Source organism: Lontra canadensis, unplaced genomic scaffold (genome assembly GCF_010015895.1).
Source record: "Lontra canadensis isolate GAN:19392208 unplaced genomic scaffold, GSC_riverotter_1.0 scaffold76, whole genome shotgun sequence".
Classification (NCBI taxonomy): domain Eukaryota; kingdom Metazoa; phylum Chordata; class Mammalia; order Carnivora; family Mustelidae; genus Lontra; species Lontra canadensis.
In genome coordinates, this window is record NW_022631070.1 from 4,517,313 (window position 1) to 4,538,310 (window position 20,998).

Sequence of the window (20,998 nt, forward strand, 5' to 3'; positions counted from 1 at the left end):
AGGGCTTCGCTGCTTACCCTGAAGCTTTCTAACTCTGCCAGAGACGTTTGGCGTGCTGCTTCCTCCCGGATGACCACCAGGGAGACCACCTTGTGCACTGGTGTTTCTTCAATAGCTGAGTTTGATTCTTCCAGAAGCCGCTGGGACCTTTTCCAGGCATGGCAGTCCCTTCCAAGGCAGGGACCGCAGCAGGGGCTGATGTTGGCAGTGGTGGATGACTGGTGTGGACCCCTGCACTGGGCGGGGGGGATGCCCCAAGGTCGTCCGATCTCCTTGACCTCTGCCTCTCGGGTGAAGTAGAGTAAGACATCAGTGGGGGCTGGGAAGCCAAACAGCCAGAGACACCATGGTTTGTCCACACTTCCTTTTCCAGCCTGACACTTTGTATTTATCCCTCCTTGGTCATTTTCTAAGTAAATGTCAAGCTTCTCAGCATCAGGACTACATCCCCGGCTTGCTCTTCATTCCGTGTACATTAATGTGTGACCCGTGGTATTTAAAATACTCCTGATGGGTTGAGATGCGTGTGCCCTTTGCAGCCGGGAACATGGACTGGCTGAACCACGTTTATCAGATTAACCTGTCTGGGTTAACGTTGATAATGTGAGAAGATGGGTATCGATGAAGGATAGCCTGCTTACAAGGCACGGTAGTCATTTTGCTGCACACGGTTCTTAAATCTTTGTTGGCTTCAAGAACACGCGAAAGCAGTCACAATCACTTGTTGATTTCTGATGAAGACCATATATGGACATGCTGGGGGTAATTTTTAGTGTCGCAATTCTCTGACACTTTTTTTTTTAACACGCCATTGGAAAAGTATTAGGAATTAACAGCAAAAATTTGGAGGTTAAGTAAATAATCAGTATTAATAGCTGTTGCCTTTTAATCTGGCAATATCTGTCTCTGAAATAAAATTTTAGGAGCCCATCAGCTATGAAAGTTTTATTTGTTTGTTTACTGATTAACGATGGGTAAATAAAACATCCTTTATGGCCTTTGCTTCCCAGTCTGGTCTGTAAGCCGAAGCTAAGCATGGATGTGGTCAGACCACTTGGGTTTGAATCTGGCTTCTCTGGTGAGCTCTGTGTCCTTGCTTGGATAACTTAACCTCTCTGTGTCTTAGTTTCCTTGCTGTAGGATGGACACTCCCCCATAGTCTGCTGTGAGGGGAAGATGGTAATACAGGAAAGTGCTCACAGGTATTTGCAGTATGCTATGCTCGACATCACACGCCAAAGCAAGTTATTCTCAGTGCAGAGTGCCTGAGTGGTCACGGGCGAGGGCAGGAGCTCCTGGGTTCTGGAAAGAACAAAGCTGATGGAGAACAGAAGTAGATGTACACATAATCTCTCTTACATTGTCATTCCACCAAAAATAAAGTTCCCTGAAGAGCGATTATTAAGGTAGGCTGGTAAGACAGTCCTCCAGTAAAATGAATGGCGTTTTACTTCTGATCAATATAAAACCACTTCAGGGCAAAAATAAAATGTGTAGCGACAGGTGTAGATGGGAAGGACATTGCCCGTCTTTGTTAAATGAAAGGTTTTCTATAAGCAATTTAACTGGACTCCCGGACATTTAAATAAACAGTATTTCTTGAGTGTGACAGGCGTGTTTGTGAACGCACTGAGGATTTAGTAATCCCTCCTGATTTCAGGAATAACATCATTCTTGATCCAGTAATTGTGAGGTGTGAATGATGGCCTAGAGCTTTGCAAAGGCAGGAATGCATCGTTCAAACCAGAGTGGATTTTCTATTATCTCTCAGTAGATAATCAGTTTTGCAAATCATCTTCAAGGGCCAGGAACTCTGTTTTTTAACATCGAGAATGATTAGCTGTGTTTGCGTAAATGAATGCGTTTACTCTGACTGCATTAGCAGCCCAAAGTAAATGATCTTGGGGGGGTGATTAAATTTGTTTTTCAATGAGAGTGTCTATACATTTCCTCGTATACGAACATGAATGTACTTATATGCACAGAGAGAGCTCAGAAGGTCTATGTACTGTTTTATTTGGAAATTTACTGGCATCGAATTCTTTAATTATCATAAAAAACTCTATTTTTTAAGAATGTCAATGACTCCCTTTGCCTTTTTTGATCAGACTTAAATGCCTAAACCTGGTATTTTAAGACCCAGCCTCCAGAGCTAAATTTACGAAGCCACTTTCCCATAATCTTTTCTTTACCCTTCCAAGTCTTGTGCTTTCCTGTTTCAAATCAAGATTCACTCCTGTAAATCCTCGGGTCGCCATCGTCGTGGCAGTAGTGATTTTTATAGGCTGCGGTAAACCTGTTCCTTCTGGAATTTCTTCTAAGGCTGGATCTTCGATAGCTCTTCTTTGTTTTTCTCCTTCCCCCTCTGATTGTGTGTGTATGTGTGTGTGGGGGGGTACATTGGTGGTGTTTAATGCATGCTTATTGACTGAACCATAGAATATGGAATTGGAATGAATATCGAGAAGTCATCTCGTTTTGGACGTTTCTTTAGCTAACTCCAGTAAATACATGTTGGGGTCTTTATAGGATGACCGGGGAACACGAACGAGAGAGTTCAGCCCTGGCTGGGAAGTATTGCCCCAAACATGGGGGCTGTCTATCCTGTTTGTTTTGAGGTCTCCAGGGGCCAGCTGGAAGTTTCCCTGGCCAGCCCTCTGAGTGGATACCCTTCTGGATAGAAAAATTGGAACAGTGGATGGACCGTCATAATTGAACTCACGATCATCTTGTGTCTTTGCTCCTGGATTTTAAAACATTTCATTGTGTTGACTTGCCTTTGACATGGGTGGTCATTGAAGGATTGTTCTTTTTTTCTTTTTTCCTTTTTTTTTAATGTACTGATTAAACAGTGACTTTAAGAAAGGGGGAGGTGGGAACGGGGGTGCAGGCCCGTGTCACACAGTTGCTGGGCTTGTCTTCGGAATGGAGAGTTTGCGTTTAAGGGGCTCTTCTGCGTGGATGTGGATTATTCGAGACCGGAATAGAAATGCCTGTGTTTGGATGCAGCTACCTCGCATTATGTCTGGCTTCCTTTTTCAGTATATTAAACGATAGGGTTGAAAAATTGTCACGTGGTTTGGAACAAAAACAGACGCATTTCTGCAAGGCGGAGGTCCGTGTGCTTGCAAGTAATAGAAAGCTGGTAGAAGTAGTTTAAGATGTAGGAAATCTGAGCCGCGATTAACAATGAGAAGACTCCTTTGTGAACCTTTGCTCACTGAGCATTAGTCTTAAATTGCTTAAAAATACTTTAAAAAAAAAAAAGATTTTATTTATGTGTTTGAGAGAGAGAGAAAGAGCATGCAGGACTAGGTAGGGGGGCAGAGGGAGAGGGAGAAGCAAACTCCCACTGAGCAGGCAGCCCGACACGGGACTCGATCCCAGGACCCTGGGACCATGACCTGAGCTGAAGGCAGATGCTGAACCACTGAGCCACCCAGGTGCCACCTTCAGTTGCTTAAAAATATTTTACGGTCACTGACATAAAACACTGTCAACGCCATTTAAATTTTTAAAAAAATATTAATGTCATTAGTACTTTATTTTCATCTCATATATGGCTTTGTATGATTTTGACGTGAATGGTATGTTTTACGGATGAGCAGAGAGATAGAGACACTCGGTGGTCGACAGACAAGCACATGGGCCACTCTAGGAAGGAGGGAGGAAACTGTGATTTCTGCACGAAATGATGCCCACTTTACCCAGAGATGGAGTCTGATGCCAAATACACTGAAATCCTTAATGGTAAACGCTTGTCACACCAGCTGCAGCTCTGGAAGGAGGTTATCTGAGGAGCAAATTGTTGCTCTAAGCCTTGAGGCTCTATTTCTAAGGGAAGCAGCCAGTGCCTGGTCCCACCCGACAACTGGGAATGAAATAAGGCAGCTGTGAAGGGATGTCCAGTAGCGGAGGGCTCCTGTTGCCGCAGAGGTTTCAACACAACACTGGGATCTGTGTTGGAGAGATCTGGGAGGGCTTGGAGCATTGATCCAGGAGGGGTGTGAAGATGGCCAAGGACTTCAGGTCAGTGGTCAAGGTCAAACTGAGATCCTGGGCTGTAGAGAGGGTCTGGCCACCCTGCGTCAGCCCTGCTCGGAAGGCTGACTCCGCTCAGAGCAAAGGCAGGAACAGAAGTATCTCAGGCAGAGAGCGGGCACAGAGCTGAAATCATGAGGGGCTGAAGACGGTGGGTAGACCAGAAGCCTGGAATGTGGTCAGGAACCCCAGACGGTGGAAACAGAAGAAGCAAAGCCAGGTAAGGGATCGAAGTTGCAAGGAATGTGCCGTGGGCAGAGGCGGCCAGAAGCTACACCTTTCCTGGGATTGGCGAGCCGCGTCTCAGAAGTGTTTAGTCTTGCATGTGTGAGTCATGAGAGGGAGCATGGCGGCGAGGAGGGACATCTGATTGCACAGAGAAGCAGAACTTCTGAGAAAACCTTGCCTTCATCTGGGCCGTTCATCGTACAGTGGACCCTGGAACCGCGTGGATGTGAACTCCATTTACATGCAGATTTTTTTTGCTCGATACGGTTGAGTGCTGGAAATGTGTTCTCGCTGTGAATTTCTTACTAACGTCGTCTCTAGGGTACTTTATTTTAAGAATATGGTATGTCATTCAGACTACTTATAAAATATGCGGTAATCGACTGTTTATGGGATCAGTAAGGCTTTTCTGGTCAGTGGTAGACTCGTAACTTTGGGGGAAGTCCAAAGTTACGTGCAGATTCTCGACTGTGTGGGAGGATGGCGTCCCTAACCGCCGTGTCGCTCAAGGCTGGGCTGGAGTTACACGTGGGTCCTTAGTACCTGAGGACATTTCTGTCGTGTCAGGCAGGAGAACAATGACTGCTTCAACTTGTTGACTGTATTCAGGCAAAGTTTATATTATGGTTTGGGAGTAACTCCTTCTTTCTGAAGGGGAATTAAAAACGGAAAAGTATTTATCTGCGTAACCGATTCATATGCCTCAGTTCCTGCTGCTGGTGAGATACTGGGGGTGCTGGTGTCTGACAGGAACTGTAACGTTCCATCTTTTCATTGAGGTGTCAGCTCATGCTTTTTGGTTCAAGTTTACCGCTTTTGTCTCATCCCCTGTGGTTTCTGGCCCTGCCTTGGCACTGTGCTTGATGTGTGTTAATATGCATTAATTCTCTGTACTGTTTCTTTGATTTTTTTTTTTTTTTCCCTAAGCCAGCTTCCCAGCCACCGGTAAAAATCAACACTGTCGTGGCACCTGGGTGGCTCGGTCGGTGAAGCGTCTGCCTTTGGTTCGGTGCGGGTCATGGTCTTGGGGTCCTGGGATCGAGCCTGGTGTCGGGCTCCCTGCTCAGTGGGACGTTTGCTTCTCCCTCTGCCCCTGCCTGCCCCCCCCCCAATCCTGCTTGTGCTAGCTGGCTGTTTCTCAAATAAATAAAATCTTTAAAAAACCCATTGTACTAAGTATAAGACAATAAAATCATCTCTTGCCCTTAAGAATATTTTCTTGTGCTTTGCCTCCTGTGCTTATGATTTTTGTCAAATGTTAGCTGTTACGTTCTTAAGGAATCCGTAAAGGTTGAAAATGGGCTAGCTCTCTCCATGAGTTTCTTGTCATACGTCGTTGCACACCGAACACATCCCTTCTTGGCTGTCACCCACCTCACCCCGCCCCCGCACGTGGAGGCACCCTTCGCTTCAGTCAGACCCAGGATTTATTGTGCACCCACTACGTTACTGATCCCTTTGCGGATGACTGTGGCGACATGAGACAGGGTCCTTGTGGTTCTGGGGGTGTCTGAAGCCAGTGACACAGTGGAGGGATGGGGAGTTTCGTAAGCAGGTCTTCTGTGCCCCGACCAGCTCTGGCTAGGGGAGCCATCCCAGCCCCACAGGACTCCGTGTGACGATCCTCAGAGTCGCGTGTGCAGAATGACATTATTGAATTATTTAAAAACCCACTTTAGATTTGCAGATGAAAGAAAGTAGTAGATCCCTCCGTACTTACATACTTCCCAGCCAACCGATGTGTGTAGAAACAGCAGGATTTTTTAGCAGCTGTTAACGCCCTCAGGGACGGGCTGCAAGTATACGTTGATTTTATTCACCAGCATTTATCCAGGCTGTGAGTTCCGTGATGATCTCCATCTCTGCAAAATGAATCCTGGTATCCAGAGTCCAGCCAGCCTCACCTGCGGCCGGATAGGGAAAGTGGATACTGAAATTTGTTCTCTTGTGAAGGCAGGAAGGCTCTGTCGGGCACACAGAGGGCTGCTGTGAGTCGGTTATGAAACTGCCGGAGGCCTATTAACCCAGGGCTTTGTGCATCTTTATTGAGCGGGAGTCGGGTTCTGACGGTGTGCACGGCTGGGTTGGACCGATCTGTGCACGCATCCCCAAGATTGGCCACTCACTTCCAGTAACTGATAAGCTGTACGTTCTTGGGCACAAGAGACAGGGACGAGCTGTGTCAGCCACAGGGTTTCCCCGAAGCCCTGTGATGTAGCTCCAGGAGCAAGAGGCCACGTTTCCTGAGGGCGCACCTGCTGTGTGTTTCGGATGACTGCTTGCCTCCATTACTCTGCTGTGGTTCATGTAGAGCAGCACCTAAGAAGATCAAAGGAGGGCCACGCGGGTTTTTTTGCGTAGCGTGAATTTAAGCACGGTCGCAAAGCCTTGTTTTCTTCCCCCCGGAGAAGCAGTGGAGCCTGCGGAAAATAATTAAATCCGCAGTATCTTGCAATAATGAGACATTTGTAACGGGGAGGGTTAATTATTTCAATCCGACTTCAGTTCCCCAATAAAATGTCTAAGGAAAGCGTCCAGACAGCGCCGAGTTAATTTGCAATACCGTCAGCTTTCAGCATCTCTGTCCTTTTCCCCGCAGGATCATGCTGATCTGCGAAGCCATTTCTTCACAGTCGGGATGAAGCTGGAAACACTGAATCTGAGAGAGCCCTTTCATATCTGTCCTGCATCAGTGACCAAGGTGAGCTCCCTCCCTTGCTCCTCACCTCTGCCTCCTGCCGATCTGCTCACAGTGGGCCAGATGGAATGTGCCGGCACAGGGGCAGACTGCGGCACGGTGCAGGGAACAGCACATCGGGGCTGAACGGCATGGCACACCGGCTGGAGCGCGTTCTCCCCGGGCCAAACGCTGTCCTAATCACCCCCTTTGTCCCCAGTCGCGCAGAGCCAGGCTGGTCACGTGCCTCCTGTTGCAGCAGAGGTAGGGGTTAATATGGATTGGACTGTTGCTGTCCGTGTCCTTGAGTGACCGGAAAGGAGGGGCAGGTGCGCGGCTGAGTTTACAGCAGTGTACTCCGCCACGGGTGTGTGCCACCTTCTGTGGTTGGCCAGGGACACGTCCACGCGTGCATCTGTTCCCATTCTCGTTAGCACAAACGGCCGGGCAGTCACACGTGGTCATCGCTGGCGTCGTAACTTGGTCCTCTTCCGCTGACCGTCCTCGGCGTGTTTGACCTGCATCTGGGAAATGCCCGCCCGTGTCCCGTCTCCAGTGTGTGTCCCCACATCCGGCTTCCTTTCTGCCATTGACTTTCCTTCACTAAAGGGAGAGTCTGCCTCTGCGTTTTGCAGATTTGAAGTGAAATCACCTTTCACGTGAAGTCATTTTTATGACGGTCTGATGGTCTTTTTGATTTTCATCTCCCTCGGCCATGCAGGTAAGCTCACGGAAGTCACCTGTGGAAGTCACACCTACAGTATGTGTTCCACCTTAAGTGTCCTCTAACAGGTGGCGGGGAAACTGAGAAACCCAGTGTTCTTACCAGTGTGTGTTTTAGTTAATGGCCTTTTGCAAGAGAACTTAATTAACGGTCCAGAAGTCAATTCCATTTTAATTTCTTTTACCAAGGAAGACTGGATTTGTTAATACAGTGATGAGTGTCTGGGAGTCATTTTGTATGCTCTTTTTTAAATTCATGATCGGTAAAATTGAGAAACACAGTGGTGATAATGTATTTCAGAGTATGGAAAATGGTTAGAATCATGAAATGCCTTTTTCCTTTTTTCCAAATATTTTTTCTTTAGAACATAAATTACTTTTATGTAACTCTTACAGTAACCTATTTACAGAATAACTGCGTGCCCAAGAAAATTACTGACTTACATTTTGCAGGATGGTTTTGGGGTTGCAATTTATGTCCTCACAGTCATACACCATGCATTCAAAGCCTTTTTATTTAAATTGACCTTTGGGGTTCTTGAGTGCATATTCTGGTAGGTGCACATTTTCCCAGAACTGTTGAGTTGTATTTGCTGAAGCCTGGCCAGGCTTTCCCGTTGTCCTGGCAGTGGCCAATATACTGAAGTCAGATGCCAGTTTACCTGGATGGATATTACCCGGTCCTCATTCTAAGAGACCACGGTGTCCACTTTGCCTGGTGTTTCTATAGTAAAGGAAACAGAGGAACAGATGTGCTAAGTGCTGTCAGCAGTGAACTCACACTTCCATGCCTGTAAATAGTTGTAAGTGATCGTGTTAGAATGTGGCTCACCCCTTACGGTTGGGCGCAGCCCACATATCCTCATCTTGTTGGATAGATTTCCACTAACAGTAGTTTGGTTTCCCGATAAATAATTTTCTCTCTAAATAGGTCTTATTGAGGATGGGGCCAGGGAAGCTATTTTCTCTTGATTTTTTTTTAAAGAATTTATTTATTTATTTGACAGACAGAGATCACAAGTAGGCAGAGAGGCAGGCAGAGAGAGGGGGAAGCAGGCTCCCCACTGAGCAGAGAGCCCGATGCGGGGCTCGATCCCAGGACTCTGGGATTATGACCTGAGCCGAAGGCAGAGGCTTAACCCACTGAGCCACCCAGGGGCCCCTCTTGATTTTTTTTTAAGGTACATTTTCTTTTTCATTTTAGTTTTTCTTAGCCTTTTTACCAAAGATCACACACTCCGTCTTTCTGTTCCGTCCCGCATGCATCCCTTTTTCTTCTCCTCTTGGCCCTGTGTTGTGGACATGTGGATTGAAATGTGCACTCTGGCCCCTTAGCACATATGGGCACGTCACCACGTTCAGGGCTCCCTACAGAGAGTAAAATATCAGGATATTCCTAATGTAGTCACTATAATTAAGCCTGTTCCTCCTAACATTGGAAAAGGTTTTGGAATATTATGTCTGGGCATATAACGCTGCGCTGTGTGAAAACTTCATTTTCATTTTCCTCAAGGCTTTTCTTCATGGCACACCCGTTGAAGAAATAAACAAATAATATTGAAGCCAATAGACAAGGAGGTGGTTGACTGTAGCAGATCCGGGATGAAATGTCCCACCATACAGTGAGATTATAGATTAAGTTTCCGGTGATCCAAAAACAGTGTGATACTGACAGATAATGGTGACGATGACATATGTGTGTGTGTGAAATCTGTCCTGTTGTTTAGATCAACAGTCTTGGTTCTGTCCCTTTTCTGTCCCTAGCTCTGAGCCGCAAAGTCCTGGGCCGGTTGGTTAACTGCAGTGTCTTTTTCTGAGACCTGCAGGTTCTGGACCATGTGGGCCATGACCCTGATGGATTTGAAGAAACTAATAGAGCTTTTTTTCTGAAGTACGCACACATGAATATGCATTTTACTAGGTTTTGGAGATTCCTTAGTGTGCGTCCTTATGGGGTCCAGTGATGCTAAGAGTTTCAGCCAGCAGAATCCCACACTTTAATTATCCGCCTGTGTGTGTGTGTGTGCGCACACGTGCGCTCATGAACATGCAAGACCGTGCGTGTGTGTGTGTGTGTGTGTATGTCCTTGCGTGCACATGCAAGACCCAATCCCACTCCATTGGGTTTTGTAGGCACTACTCTGGACACTGGGAATGACAAAAGTCCCTGCTTTTACAGAGCTTATATTTTAATGGGAGGGGGATAGAGACAAAATCAGTAAATCTGTATAGAAGGTTACATGTTCGGTGCTAAGGAGAGAGATGCAGCAGGGGAGGGACTAGCGGAGGGTGGAAGGCCAGCGTGTGGGATGTGATTTTAAATCAGGCTGCAGGGAAGATCTCTCTGGGAAGGTGAGGTTTGGTCCTTTGCTCTGTCAAGTCTACTTTCAAGGCAGACCTCGGGCAGCACAACGGTAGCCATTTACCAAAATTAACATCGAGAACAGAAAGGGGTGCGCTCTGCCGCTTTGCTTTTAATCAGACTGCTTCCGGAAGATATTTTGTCAATGAAGGAGCCAGGAATCCTAGCTTTTTAGTAAGTGTTAGGATTTTGTAAGAAAGACTGGGTTATGCCTGTCAAGCTCGTAAAGTGATGTCTTTCTTCCTGGCCTGGTTCACATACGAGATTCTTCAACCCCATCGTGCTTGAAAGTGCCGGGCCCATCTCGGTTTTGCGTTCTGCTCTTGCCATCAGTACGCCTTGTTCCTGCTTCCTCACGGAAGAGAGGAGACTGCCCCCAGAGGATCCGTGGGGGGAGACCGATTTGGGATCAGTCCCCAGGCAGGAATGAGGACCTCCAGGACAGAGAGAACTTGCAGGGTGAATCTCTGGGGGCCTGTACTCGAATCGGAGTGGTCAGGAAAACATTCCAGCAGCATTGACTTTCAGGGGGCACCTTGCAAAAAGACACTGCTGTTTTGGAAGAGCTTTGGCACAGTGGGTGTTGAGGCTGGGAGGGTGTCTGGCAGGGATGTGCCTGGGGGGTGGACGGGGTGATCTTGGGCTGGAGCCTGTGGTTACAGGGCTGGGAGGCAGGATGAAGCCAGAAGTCCCCAAGCCCGACAGTGGAGCTTCTTGAGTGATCTGGTGTGAGCGCGTGGGTCCCAAGTGTGGACAAGAAGAAAACACTTACCGTTCAGGGCCCACCTTGGTGTTGCCATAAGCCTGGCCTTGTCTCCCTGCGTAAGTTTGGTTTTCTCGCAGCCCTGGACGTCAGTTGACTTCCCTAAAGACACCCGTGTTGTTTCCTTTTCTGTTTTATGTGAGTATTACTCATTCGCTTTTCTTGCCGTTAAAATGGCCGTGGTGATCACCTATCAACCAGTTCGTACCTGGACCAATTTCATAATACACACTGAGGGGCCGGTTTGTGCTGAAATCATTTTGATGAAATGTATTTATTGCCTTTGGAAGTGGTGCCAGCATCTCATACTAGCTTTTCAGGAAAATCCCACAAAATTAACCCTTGGCTCTGTGGTCTGTGTTTTCTTGCAGGTTTTTAACAATCATTTTTTTCAAGTGACTATTGACGACCTAAGGGCAGAACCTAGTAATCTCTCGATGCTGTGCCATGCGGATTCTTTGGGGATTTTACCAGTACAATGGTGCCTTAAAAATGGAGTCAATCTCACGCCTCCCAAAGGTTTGTATTCTGTGAAAATATGCATGGTTCAGGTGGTTCGGGGGAGGGGGGCGTCATACTGTCACCGAAGCGTGGCTTTGTTAATCTCCAGAAGTTGAGGTTGCAAACTATTTCGACATCGTGGGAAGAGTGTGTCTCGCAGGTGGCTTGACTCAGGAGTCTATCCCAGCTCCCTCCCCGGTGAGGTGCGTGACTTTGGGCTTCTCGAGAAGTCCACTTCTGTCCACCCCAGTTCCCTGTTGGTTATCGTGTGCGGAGCTGCTCGTGTGCATGACAGAGGACACAGCATCGCTAGGTCATCAGTTTTGGCTCAGCGTTTAAATGTGTCTAGAAGTGGGCTTAAAAATGCAACAAGGGACACCTGGGTGGCTCTGTTGGTTGAGCATCTTGATCTCAGCTCAGGTTCTGATCTTGGAGTCGTGAGTTCGAGCCCCGCGTTGGACTCCACGCTATACAAAAACCAAAACCAAACCAAACCAAACAAAACAAAAAAATGCAACCATATGCTGAAGAAGCGTTTCTTAACATTTTCATTTCCAGTAATTTAAATTTTCCCCAGAACTCAGTCACTCTTCTGATAGCCAACAATTTGATGCCATAATGCATAAAAATAATTCAGTTGGGAGCCGGGTTGCATGCACATAATTTCAAACTGGGACCACGTACCACATCCCTGTTTGTAAGGACTGCGCCTGGGGTTCACACATGGTGTGCTATCCCTGACCGAGGTGATGGAAGAGAGCAGCCAGATGGAAGGAGAGCGGGTGGGAAGGAACACAGAGGGAGTGGTAGAATAATCAAAGGGAAAAGGGGAAGCGATTCCCTGGAAGAGTAAACTTACGGCGGGATTCCAGTAGCGACCCACAAATAATATGGGGGTTCCACACTGACCTTCTCAGCTGGCCAGGGACTGGATTATGGGTAGCGTTCACCATGTTGGGGGGCTAATATCCTGGGGGAGGTTAGGTTCCAGATGCCTCATCCCAGATGCAGCCTCTCCTGCTGCTCCCACCTCGCTTGTCTGCCCTGTGCTCCGCAGGGCTTCTCTCTGCTCCATCCTCTACGCTCACCCCCACTGGGGGATGCCTGTTGAGTGTTTCCACCTCCACCATTGACCCTTCTCGTTAGGGGACTGCGGTGGCAGAGCGTGGGCTTGTCACAGTGTGGTGAACTTTTAGAGACCATGGTTTACCCTGTTGAACATGCCTAACTCATTTTGTCCTCAAAATGAGCATGGCCTTGGGACGGGGCTCCGTCGCAGAGAGCTTCCAGGACCCACCTGAGGCCACATCACAGCACTGTTAAGTAGCAGCAAGGGAGTTGGCCTCCCAAGTCTGTGTGGCCCTGTGGTGAAAACCCCAGTTCCTGAGGCCTTGCGTGTGCCTCAGGTTGGTCCTCATGGGCGACTGGCCAGATCGCCTTTCAGTTTTCAAGACTGTCACATGGGACACCAACGGGACCCTGCGAGTGCTCTGCAGAGTCAAACAATGACACGAGTCTAGGTATCTTTATAATCCTCTCTGATGGTCCTACAGCATTTTCACTGTGATGATCTCCTGGGAACAGATCAGGGAAGTCTTTTTCTGCTGCAGAATCTAGCGACAGGTCACTTGCTGCGTTTGAAAGTCCCACGGACCATCTCTAACCTCGTGCTGGCTAATGGAATCAGAGCGTTTGTACGGAGGGGTCCCTGTCATTGAAGAAAGACTTCTAGATACCCAAAATGCTGTGTGGTTGGACTTTCTAAATTCCCAAGTAGTAACAAGATCTATTTAAGAATTTAAAGAAAAAATGAGTTGGGTGAACAAAAGGGGAAAATATTCGTATATGCATTTCGGCTGCTTGATTATTCCATTAGGCAGGGGTTAAATGTCTCCCAGATTTTTGGTTTACCAAAATGTTCACCAAATGTCTATAGATATTTTAAATATATTTATTATGAAATTTAAGTGTTAGAAATATGTTTTGGAAAAGAGAATGTTGGTGTAATTTGGATACTTATTTAGAAAATGGGTGTGCCTATTGGATAATTGCATTCCCTGATATTTGGATAAATATAGTTGGAGAATTACAGTTCTAGGGTATAATCTTTTCAAGTGCCTGTGGTTACAGCAGAGTCTTGGCTTTAATTACTGAGCTCCTATCATTTTGTGGGAATATATTTGTTGGATATTTACATATATGTTATGCACGTAAGTAAAATATATTTGTTTTTGTAATTAAAGCAAATTAAAATGGAGAGGTGCTGCTGGAGGTTTCTGTGGTGGTGATTTTATGGTTTCCTCATGAGGTAGTTTGTCACATGGGTTACATGTCAACAGCAGGGCTGGGGATCCTTCTGTAGAATTTTTTCAAACCATTCTTTGCTTTATTAACCTACAGACATAGATGCTCTTCTTATAAAAGTTATTTTTAACTTAAATTCTGAGCTTTATACATAGGGTATGTAGGATTTATTATACACGTTGAGAAGTGAGTTTCACTGTTTTCTTGTGTGTATGTTTTCCACGAACATATTAACATCGTTTGGATTTCTGTTAGAAATGGAAACACTGCTTACGGTTACAATGTACTGCCTGGTCCTGAAAAGATAGCCGACTCGCTCCCCAGTGGGAAGCAGCTGATCAAACAAGAGATACCTGGTGGTCTGGGAAGATTTGCAGAGAACATAGACCCATACCTACATTGTTTTGACTTTATTTCTTAATTAAAAAAAATAATCTGTCTCCCGACTTTAAGGACAGAAAGCATGTAAGCTAGAACCTGTAGGCAGGTTTCAGTAGGTCTCTGGGAGAGCAGATGCTTTCCTGGTAAGGAAAGGACAGAACCTTGCAAGTTTTACTCCATTCACTTAAAACCAGCACAGGACAATTCAATATTATAGGCACTATAAAAGGTAATCAAGTGAGTAGATAAATCAGCTAAGCCAAAGTGTATATAGGTTATCAGCCGTGACTTGCTGTTTTTAAACTATTTGATTTAACCTTGTTGGCGTGTCACGTGAAGGATGAGGCGTAGAAGGAGAGGGGCCAACATCCCGTCCAGGGGGATTTCGAAGAAAATATTAAGCCTTTTCTTTGGTTGCAAGTCTGTTGTAACATGGGTGTGCAAGGGCTGGAAGTAATCTGCTTATTCCAGCACACGTCTCCGCTGTTTGGCCTCTAGTAATCGGTGCTTACATTGTTAACATGACTTCAGAGGTACAGGTGTGTCTTTCATTCTTATCGAGACGCAGAGTAGCGACCCCTCATTGGTACAGTCTTTTCGTAAAGAAAAGGCTCAGACTCTGACTGATGAACTTTCCCCACTTGGTGATCTGCTATCTTTCAGACCTACCAGAGGGGACAGAAAGTAACAAATACCCACACTCCTGAAGCAGGTGCTGGCGTTTGGCTGCATTTGATTTGGATTTTTATTTTATTTTATTTATTTATTATTTATATTTTAAATATTTTATTCATTCATTTGACAGACAGAGATCACAAGTAGGCAGAGAGGCAGGCAGAGAGAGAGGAAAGGAAGCAGGCTCCCTGCTGAGCAGAGAGCCCGACGTGGGACTCGATCCCATGACCCTGAGATCATGACCTGAGCTGAAGGCAGAGGCTTTAACCCACTGACCCACCCAGGCGCCCCTGATTTGGATTTTTAAAAAATGAAATGAGGCGTTATAGAGTAAAGAAGACTGGGTCACCTCTGACTGTCTGTTGCTCCCACTCAGTGTCTGTTCTGTTGGTGAATCCCTTTGGTATTTTGGGGATCTGACTGTGTGTCATCACGATCACCCTGGTCCAGGCCACGGTCAGATCTCTCCAGGGCTACCCTTGAGCGTGATGGTTGGCTGGTGCTGTTACGATGTACCCGTTAAGATGCCCGTGTTTTAAGATGTCCCTCTGGTCTAGAGCCTGCCGCCCCACTCAGTGGCAAGCGCAGGTCACGGTCCCAGCCTCCAGCTCCCCCTAGTACCCTGCTGCCTCATTTCCTAAGATGCCCTCCACCGCAGGCCTTGTCCTTCCAGGGACGTGACACTCGGTCCCCTTACGCATGTCTCCCTCCTCCTCCTTCAGTCTCGATGGAGGTGCGGCCTTCCCGGGGCGGTCTTCCTTCTCTCTCTTGTTGAGTATCAATTACAGATCTCCCCCCACCAACATTTGTCACCTCCTTCCCTGCGTGGCCTTGCTGCACAGAACTTCTTAGCATGTCAGATGCAAGTCATGTAGATTTTACTTCTTTGTCCTGTTCTGTGTGTGTCTCTCCGCTGCAGCGAAAGATCCAGAGAGCCGAGGTTTTTCTCCGGTTCTGTGCTCATCCCCAGCGGCTAGAAGAGCGTGGCTCTTGGTCAGTGTGTGTTGAGCGTTGAATGAATTGAAGTCCTGCCTATGTTCTGTGCTCGACCCTTCCCACCCTTCCTCTCTGCCATGCCTTCGGCGTGCCCCCGCCCCCGCCCATGACCAGACCCACCTTCCTAAACCTGTTGCGTTTCCACTGCATGACTTGGAGGCTCTCGCTGTTTGCTCAACAGCAGATCTTTTCAACACGTGCACACAGTAGGATGCCACGCCTCTTTCTATGTGACTCTCACCCTGTAGTGTCCTATAGATATTTCTCCACGTTGGCGCGTATCAATGATTCATTCATTTTGCCTGTTATGTGAGCAGATCATGATCCTCACTGAGGGCCTTTGCAGGTCGTCTCTGGTTTCTGTGTTGGAATGACATTCAGATGTGCCTCTGCGTACATGTGCCCGAGGGGGAGAGGTCTCTCTGGGGATGCATCCAGCTGTGGGATGGCTGCTGGGGCTCACGTTTCGCATCCTCCTCGCTATCATGAGTGCATTGGGCTTGAACATGGCCCTTCCGACAGCTGTGAAATGGGTCTCCTTGTTTTGCTTTGGCGTCCCTAATCGCTGGCCCAGTGGAGAAGTTCCTCGTTTGCTTGTTGGCAATTTGTACTTCGTTTCCATTGTTGATTATACTTTTTTTGCCCTTCCTCTGTTGATTTTAGAAGTATTTATATTTGAATATGAATGCTTTCTTTGCCATACACTTCACCACGTATCAGAGTCCATCCTGTGGCATGTTGCTTCGCTTCTAATGGTATTTTATGTTATATTGAAATATGAAATTGTAATGTCGTCAAATACTACCGGCCTATTCCATTATGATTTGTTTATATGTCTTTGGAAATCTTTCTTTACTGATGTTCCTCTGTGTTTTTTTAAAAATCTTGAGGTTTCATTTTCTGTATTTAGCTCTTTCTAATGTGCTTGGAGTGAAGTTTTGCAAGGCATGAAGAAAGAAAACAATTTTATTCTTTCTCTGAAGTTGAATTGAATTTTCAGATTCACCCATTGTCTCAGCGTCATGAATTGAATAGTCCGTGATTTCCTCTCTGATCTGTAAAACCACAGCCGGCATACAGGGAGTCCTCTAAAGGGTGAGGACCTTTTATCTGTTCTTATTCTGCTTCACTGGTCTGTTTGTCCATCTCTGCATAAATACTTTTTCCTTTATGTCTCGATATCCATCAGGCGAATCCCTCCACTTTTTTTTTCCTTTTCAAAATTGTCTTGGTTGCTTTTGGCAGGTTATTTTTGCAATTTGGATTTTATAAGAATCAGTTTGGAAGACGCTATAAGAAATCCCATTGGATTTTAATTGACAGTGTGTTGGACTTAATTAATTGAAACAAATTGACATTTCATTATATTATCTTTTTTATAACTTCCAGTCTTCTGCTAGAATTTTTCCAAGGTACATTGTCCTTTTGCTTGCTGTTGTGAATACTTTTTTTTTTTTTAATTCATTTGTTTTTTTGTGATGACTGTGGCCAGTATAATGGAGCACCACTGGTTTTTGCATGCTAATTTCCTATCCAGCCACCTTTGTAAGTCGGGTCCCCCCAGAGCAGTGTGTGTAGGATATGGACAATCTGACTCTCGAAGGTTTTGTAAAACTAGCTTGTAAAACTGTCTGGCTGGTGCTGTTCTAGTTTGTGTTCTGTTGACTATGAATTTATTTCCTTGAGTGGTTAAGTTTAGTCATGGCTACCACTTCTGTTTGAGACAATTTTGGTACTGTGTATGTATTTACAGAATTATCTGCATTTTTTGGAAGATTTTATGTATATATTTGACAGAGGGAGAGCAAGGGGAGTAGCAAGCAGAGGGAGAAGCAGGGTCGCTGCTGAGCGGGGAGCCCGATGTGGGGATTCGACCCCAGGACCCTGATATCATGACCCAAGCCGAAGGCAGTTGCTTAACCCACTGAGCCATCCAGGTGCCCCCAGAATTTTCTGTTTTAGCTGTGCTTTCAAATGTATTGTCAGTATTCTGTTAGGTAAACTAACTGTTCAACCATTACATATTACATAAAATACATATTACCTTTCTGTTTGTTCCACAATTTTCTTGAAGGTTCATCAAAATATCATTGTGAGATTGAGGCTTTGTCAGCTTGTGTGTGTGTGTGTGTATGTGTGCATGTGTGTGCATGCGCGTGTACATGTGTGAAGCATGGTAGGACATTAAAGTCCGGGATTTTGGGGCTCGCTGCTGTTGGCCCTCTTTATCCCTAGTCGGTTATTTTGTTTTAAACCCCTTTTTGACGCTCACGTTCATTTGTTCTGTTATGTGGGTTGTGATTTTCCATTGTGAACTAGTTTTCAGTGGTGGTGGTGATTTCTGTGGGAGTTCCAGAATCCTTAGAGCAAAGTACTTCCTTCCATCTAGCTTTGTGTTAGGGCCTACCCAGTGTTGTAGGATTTTTACAAGTCCTGGAAGTATTTATTTATTACTATCTTTATCTCCCCCACCAGAAAGTAAGGATTTTAAAAACCAGTTTTATTCACTTCTGTATCCCCAGCACCTAAAACAGTACATGGAGGTGTCCCTGGATATTCAAGGAATGAATGAATGAATGAATGAATGTCACATTAATTTCTCAGCCTGTGCTGTACAAAATTGTAAAATGGTACAGCATGCCCACATGGGCCTCTGGCTTGGTGGAGCATGGCACTCCTTTCTTCTCCACTTACTCGGAGCCCTGGGCTGGGAGCAGCTGTGTCTGCCCCTTCTCTCCTAAGTCTGTCTGGTCCCATTGTCCTGTTGTCGCAGACCAGGCATCGGACGGGGACCAGGCGTTTTGTGATTGTCTCAGCCCCTGCGGCTCCACTCTCTCCAGCCCATGGCTGTTTTCTACCCCGTGTGAGCTCTGAGCGTTCACCGGACGGGTCAACTCTGCCTTTGTGGCCCTCGTGACTTTTTTGGAATCTGGACATTTTCTTCTCTTTTGAGCTATGTAATTATTTTTATTATTACTATATGCCGTCCCCATCCGAGAGCGTCCATCCGTCCCCATCCGAGAGCATCCATCCTGTTACTGGATTTGGAAGTCTGTTCTCATTTCTGGCTTTCTGATTGATTCTTGAACAAAAATTCACTTTTGATTGAAAAGAATTGGGGGCGTAAAACTGTTTGGGTCATTTTTTTATACCTGAAAATTTTCTAGTGGTTGGAAACTCCCTCCCTCCTTTCACTTAAGCCTCAGTCTCATTGTTCAGGATGCTTGCCCTGGCTTTGCCATTGGCTGATACTTTCATGATGTTGGACTCCCTCCTGGGGACACGTCCGCACCTCCTAACATTATGGTTATGATTCAGATTAACATTTTGTGACAAAGAAGTGTATCAGGGGTCATAGTGTCACCTATCAACGTTAAATGCGTTTCAGCATTGGTTTTTATTCTAAAAGATGAGGAAGTTGGCACAGCTTGGGTTTGTACTAACTTGACTTATTTATTTCCACCCTTTTTCTTATTTTCCATGGTTCTTTTGCCTCTGCGTTATTCTATGAATGTAAACACAGAAGAATTCAGTTGGAAATGAATGTGTGTGTTTTAAAGATCTGCACCCGGGGACTTGACTGAATGTCAGCTGGGGAAGTGAGGGAGCCGGCAGACTTCAGGGGGTTGGGGGGGGCGGCGTGTAGCTCTTTAGCAAACAGCATGGGCGAGAGGAAGGGCTTTAGTCAGTTGTGCGTGTCTTTGCCTTCTTGCCTATGAGTCTGTGTGCAGACTCACGGTGAGTGGCGTTGAGGGATCATTGGGAAGCCTGGCTCAGGAGTCAACAGACTGGTTCCTGGGGCTGCGCCTGCGCCCTGACATCTGTGGTCCTGCTTCCTCACCTGTGTGGTGTGGACATGCCTCCTGCATCTATACCTCATGCTGTGAACATGCTCTGAGGTAGACCTCTTGCTGTGGGGCTGTGTGTTCTTCAGCGGTGCGGTGGTGTGTCTTCCCAGGTTTCTATCCCAGTTCTCCACATTGGCCTCCATCCCGGAGTCACTGTTCCCACGCCGTGTGCATGTCCTTCTCAGTGGCTCCTGGAGCCAGGGGACAGCTGGACCTATTTCATCTTCTTACCCTCAATGAACCAGAGGCCGGCAACCCGGAGACTCAGGGAAAAGTGATTGAATTAAATGCATTTCCTTGTTTGAGAAAGTGTTACTACTTTTTAGGACTTCTGTGGGTTTTTTTGTTGTTGTTGTTGTTGTTGTTAAAGATTTTCCTTTAAAGATTTTATTTATTTATTTATTTGACAGAGAGAGAGAGAGAGAGGGAGCACACAAGCAGGGGGTGCAGCAGGCAGAGGGAAAGGCTGATCTCCCCTGCTGAGCACAGAGCCCGATGCAGGACTCGACCCCCGTTCCCTGGGATCATGACCTGAGTCAAAGGCAGATGCTTAACTGACAGAGCCACCCAGACATCGCTTAGAGACTGCTTTTTTTTTTTAATTTATAGATTTAATAACGTATTTATTCTTTAAATTTTTGAGAAAAAGGAGAGAACTTCCTGTCCTGAAGAAACCTCTTTTGGTGTATATGCTTTCAGATTTCTGTTTCTCAGAATATGTAACTTTGTGTATCGACTTACTTATTTATACACACCAATTTGCCACTTACTTGGCAAAATGTCTCCTACATTACCTGACTGGAAAGTTCCATGATTTGCAGGTAAAGAAATGATTTAAACATGTCCCCATTGTTTGTGTGTATTGGGCTCATCTGCTTTGATGCATAAAATGTTTGTACAGCAATCCCATTATTTCTGTAGGATGCTTCATAGTGGAATTACTGCTTTTTTCTCACCCCAGCTCACTCTGCCCAGCCCTGCAGTACACCCCCTCTTGCTCTTTCTAGAACATTCCAGGCATGCTCCTGGAATTTCACAGTTGTTGGCCCCTCCCCCTGGCCTGCCCTTCCCCCAGATGGCCACAAGGCTTCCTTCCTAAGTTCCTCGGACTTTCAGCTTTTCCTCAAGACTTACATCCCTCCCTCTGCCCCTTCTCTGCTTCTCTCTGTAACTTTCTGATTGTCTGACTTTTTATATTTGTACATGATGTGTCTCCTCTCATTGAAATGTACGCTTGCCTGGTGGGTTTTTGTTGTGTTTTTTTTTTTTTTTGCTTCTGCATGCCTGGTACTAGAACTGTGCCTTAATAGGTACACTGAATCAGTGCTTTTAAATGACTGACTGTGTGCATGAGCAAATGGCTTGAGTGGAGAGGAGACACCTTCTTAAAGGTTTTGACACATTGCCCAGTTGACATCTGTGGTGGTTTTTTGAGTGATATGCCAACTGGAAATGCATAAAAGCACCTGTTTCCCAACAGTCTTTACAGTGGTGGATTC

At 46.1% G+C, this 20,998-nt stretch overlaps 1 protein-coding gene across 1 annotated transcript in view; it reads left to right on the forward strand.

Annotated features, from left to right (window-relative positions):
• The window catches only part of SFMBT2 (Scm like with four mbt domains 2), a 219,976-nt gene that overhangs the window by 131,740 nt on the left and 67,238 nt on the right, over positions 1 to 20,998 (forward strand). Inside the window, exons 8-9 of the mRNA XM_032881633.1 lie at positions 6,869 to 6,970; positions 11,166 to 11,313. Coding sequence (XP_032737524.1) covers positions 6,869 to 6,970; positions 11,166 to 11,313 — 250 coding nt within the window. The remainder of the gene's footprint in view (positions 1 to 6,868; positions 6,971 to 11,165; positions 11,314 to 20,998) is intronic.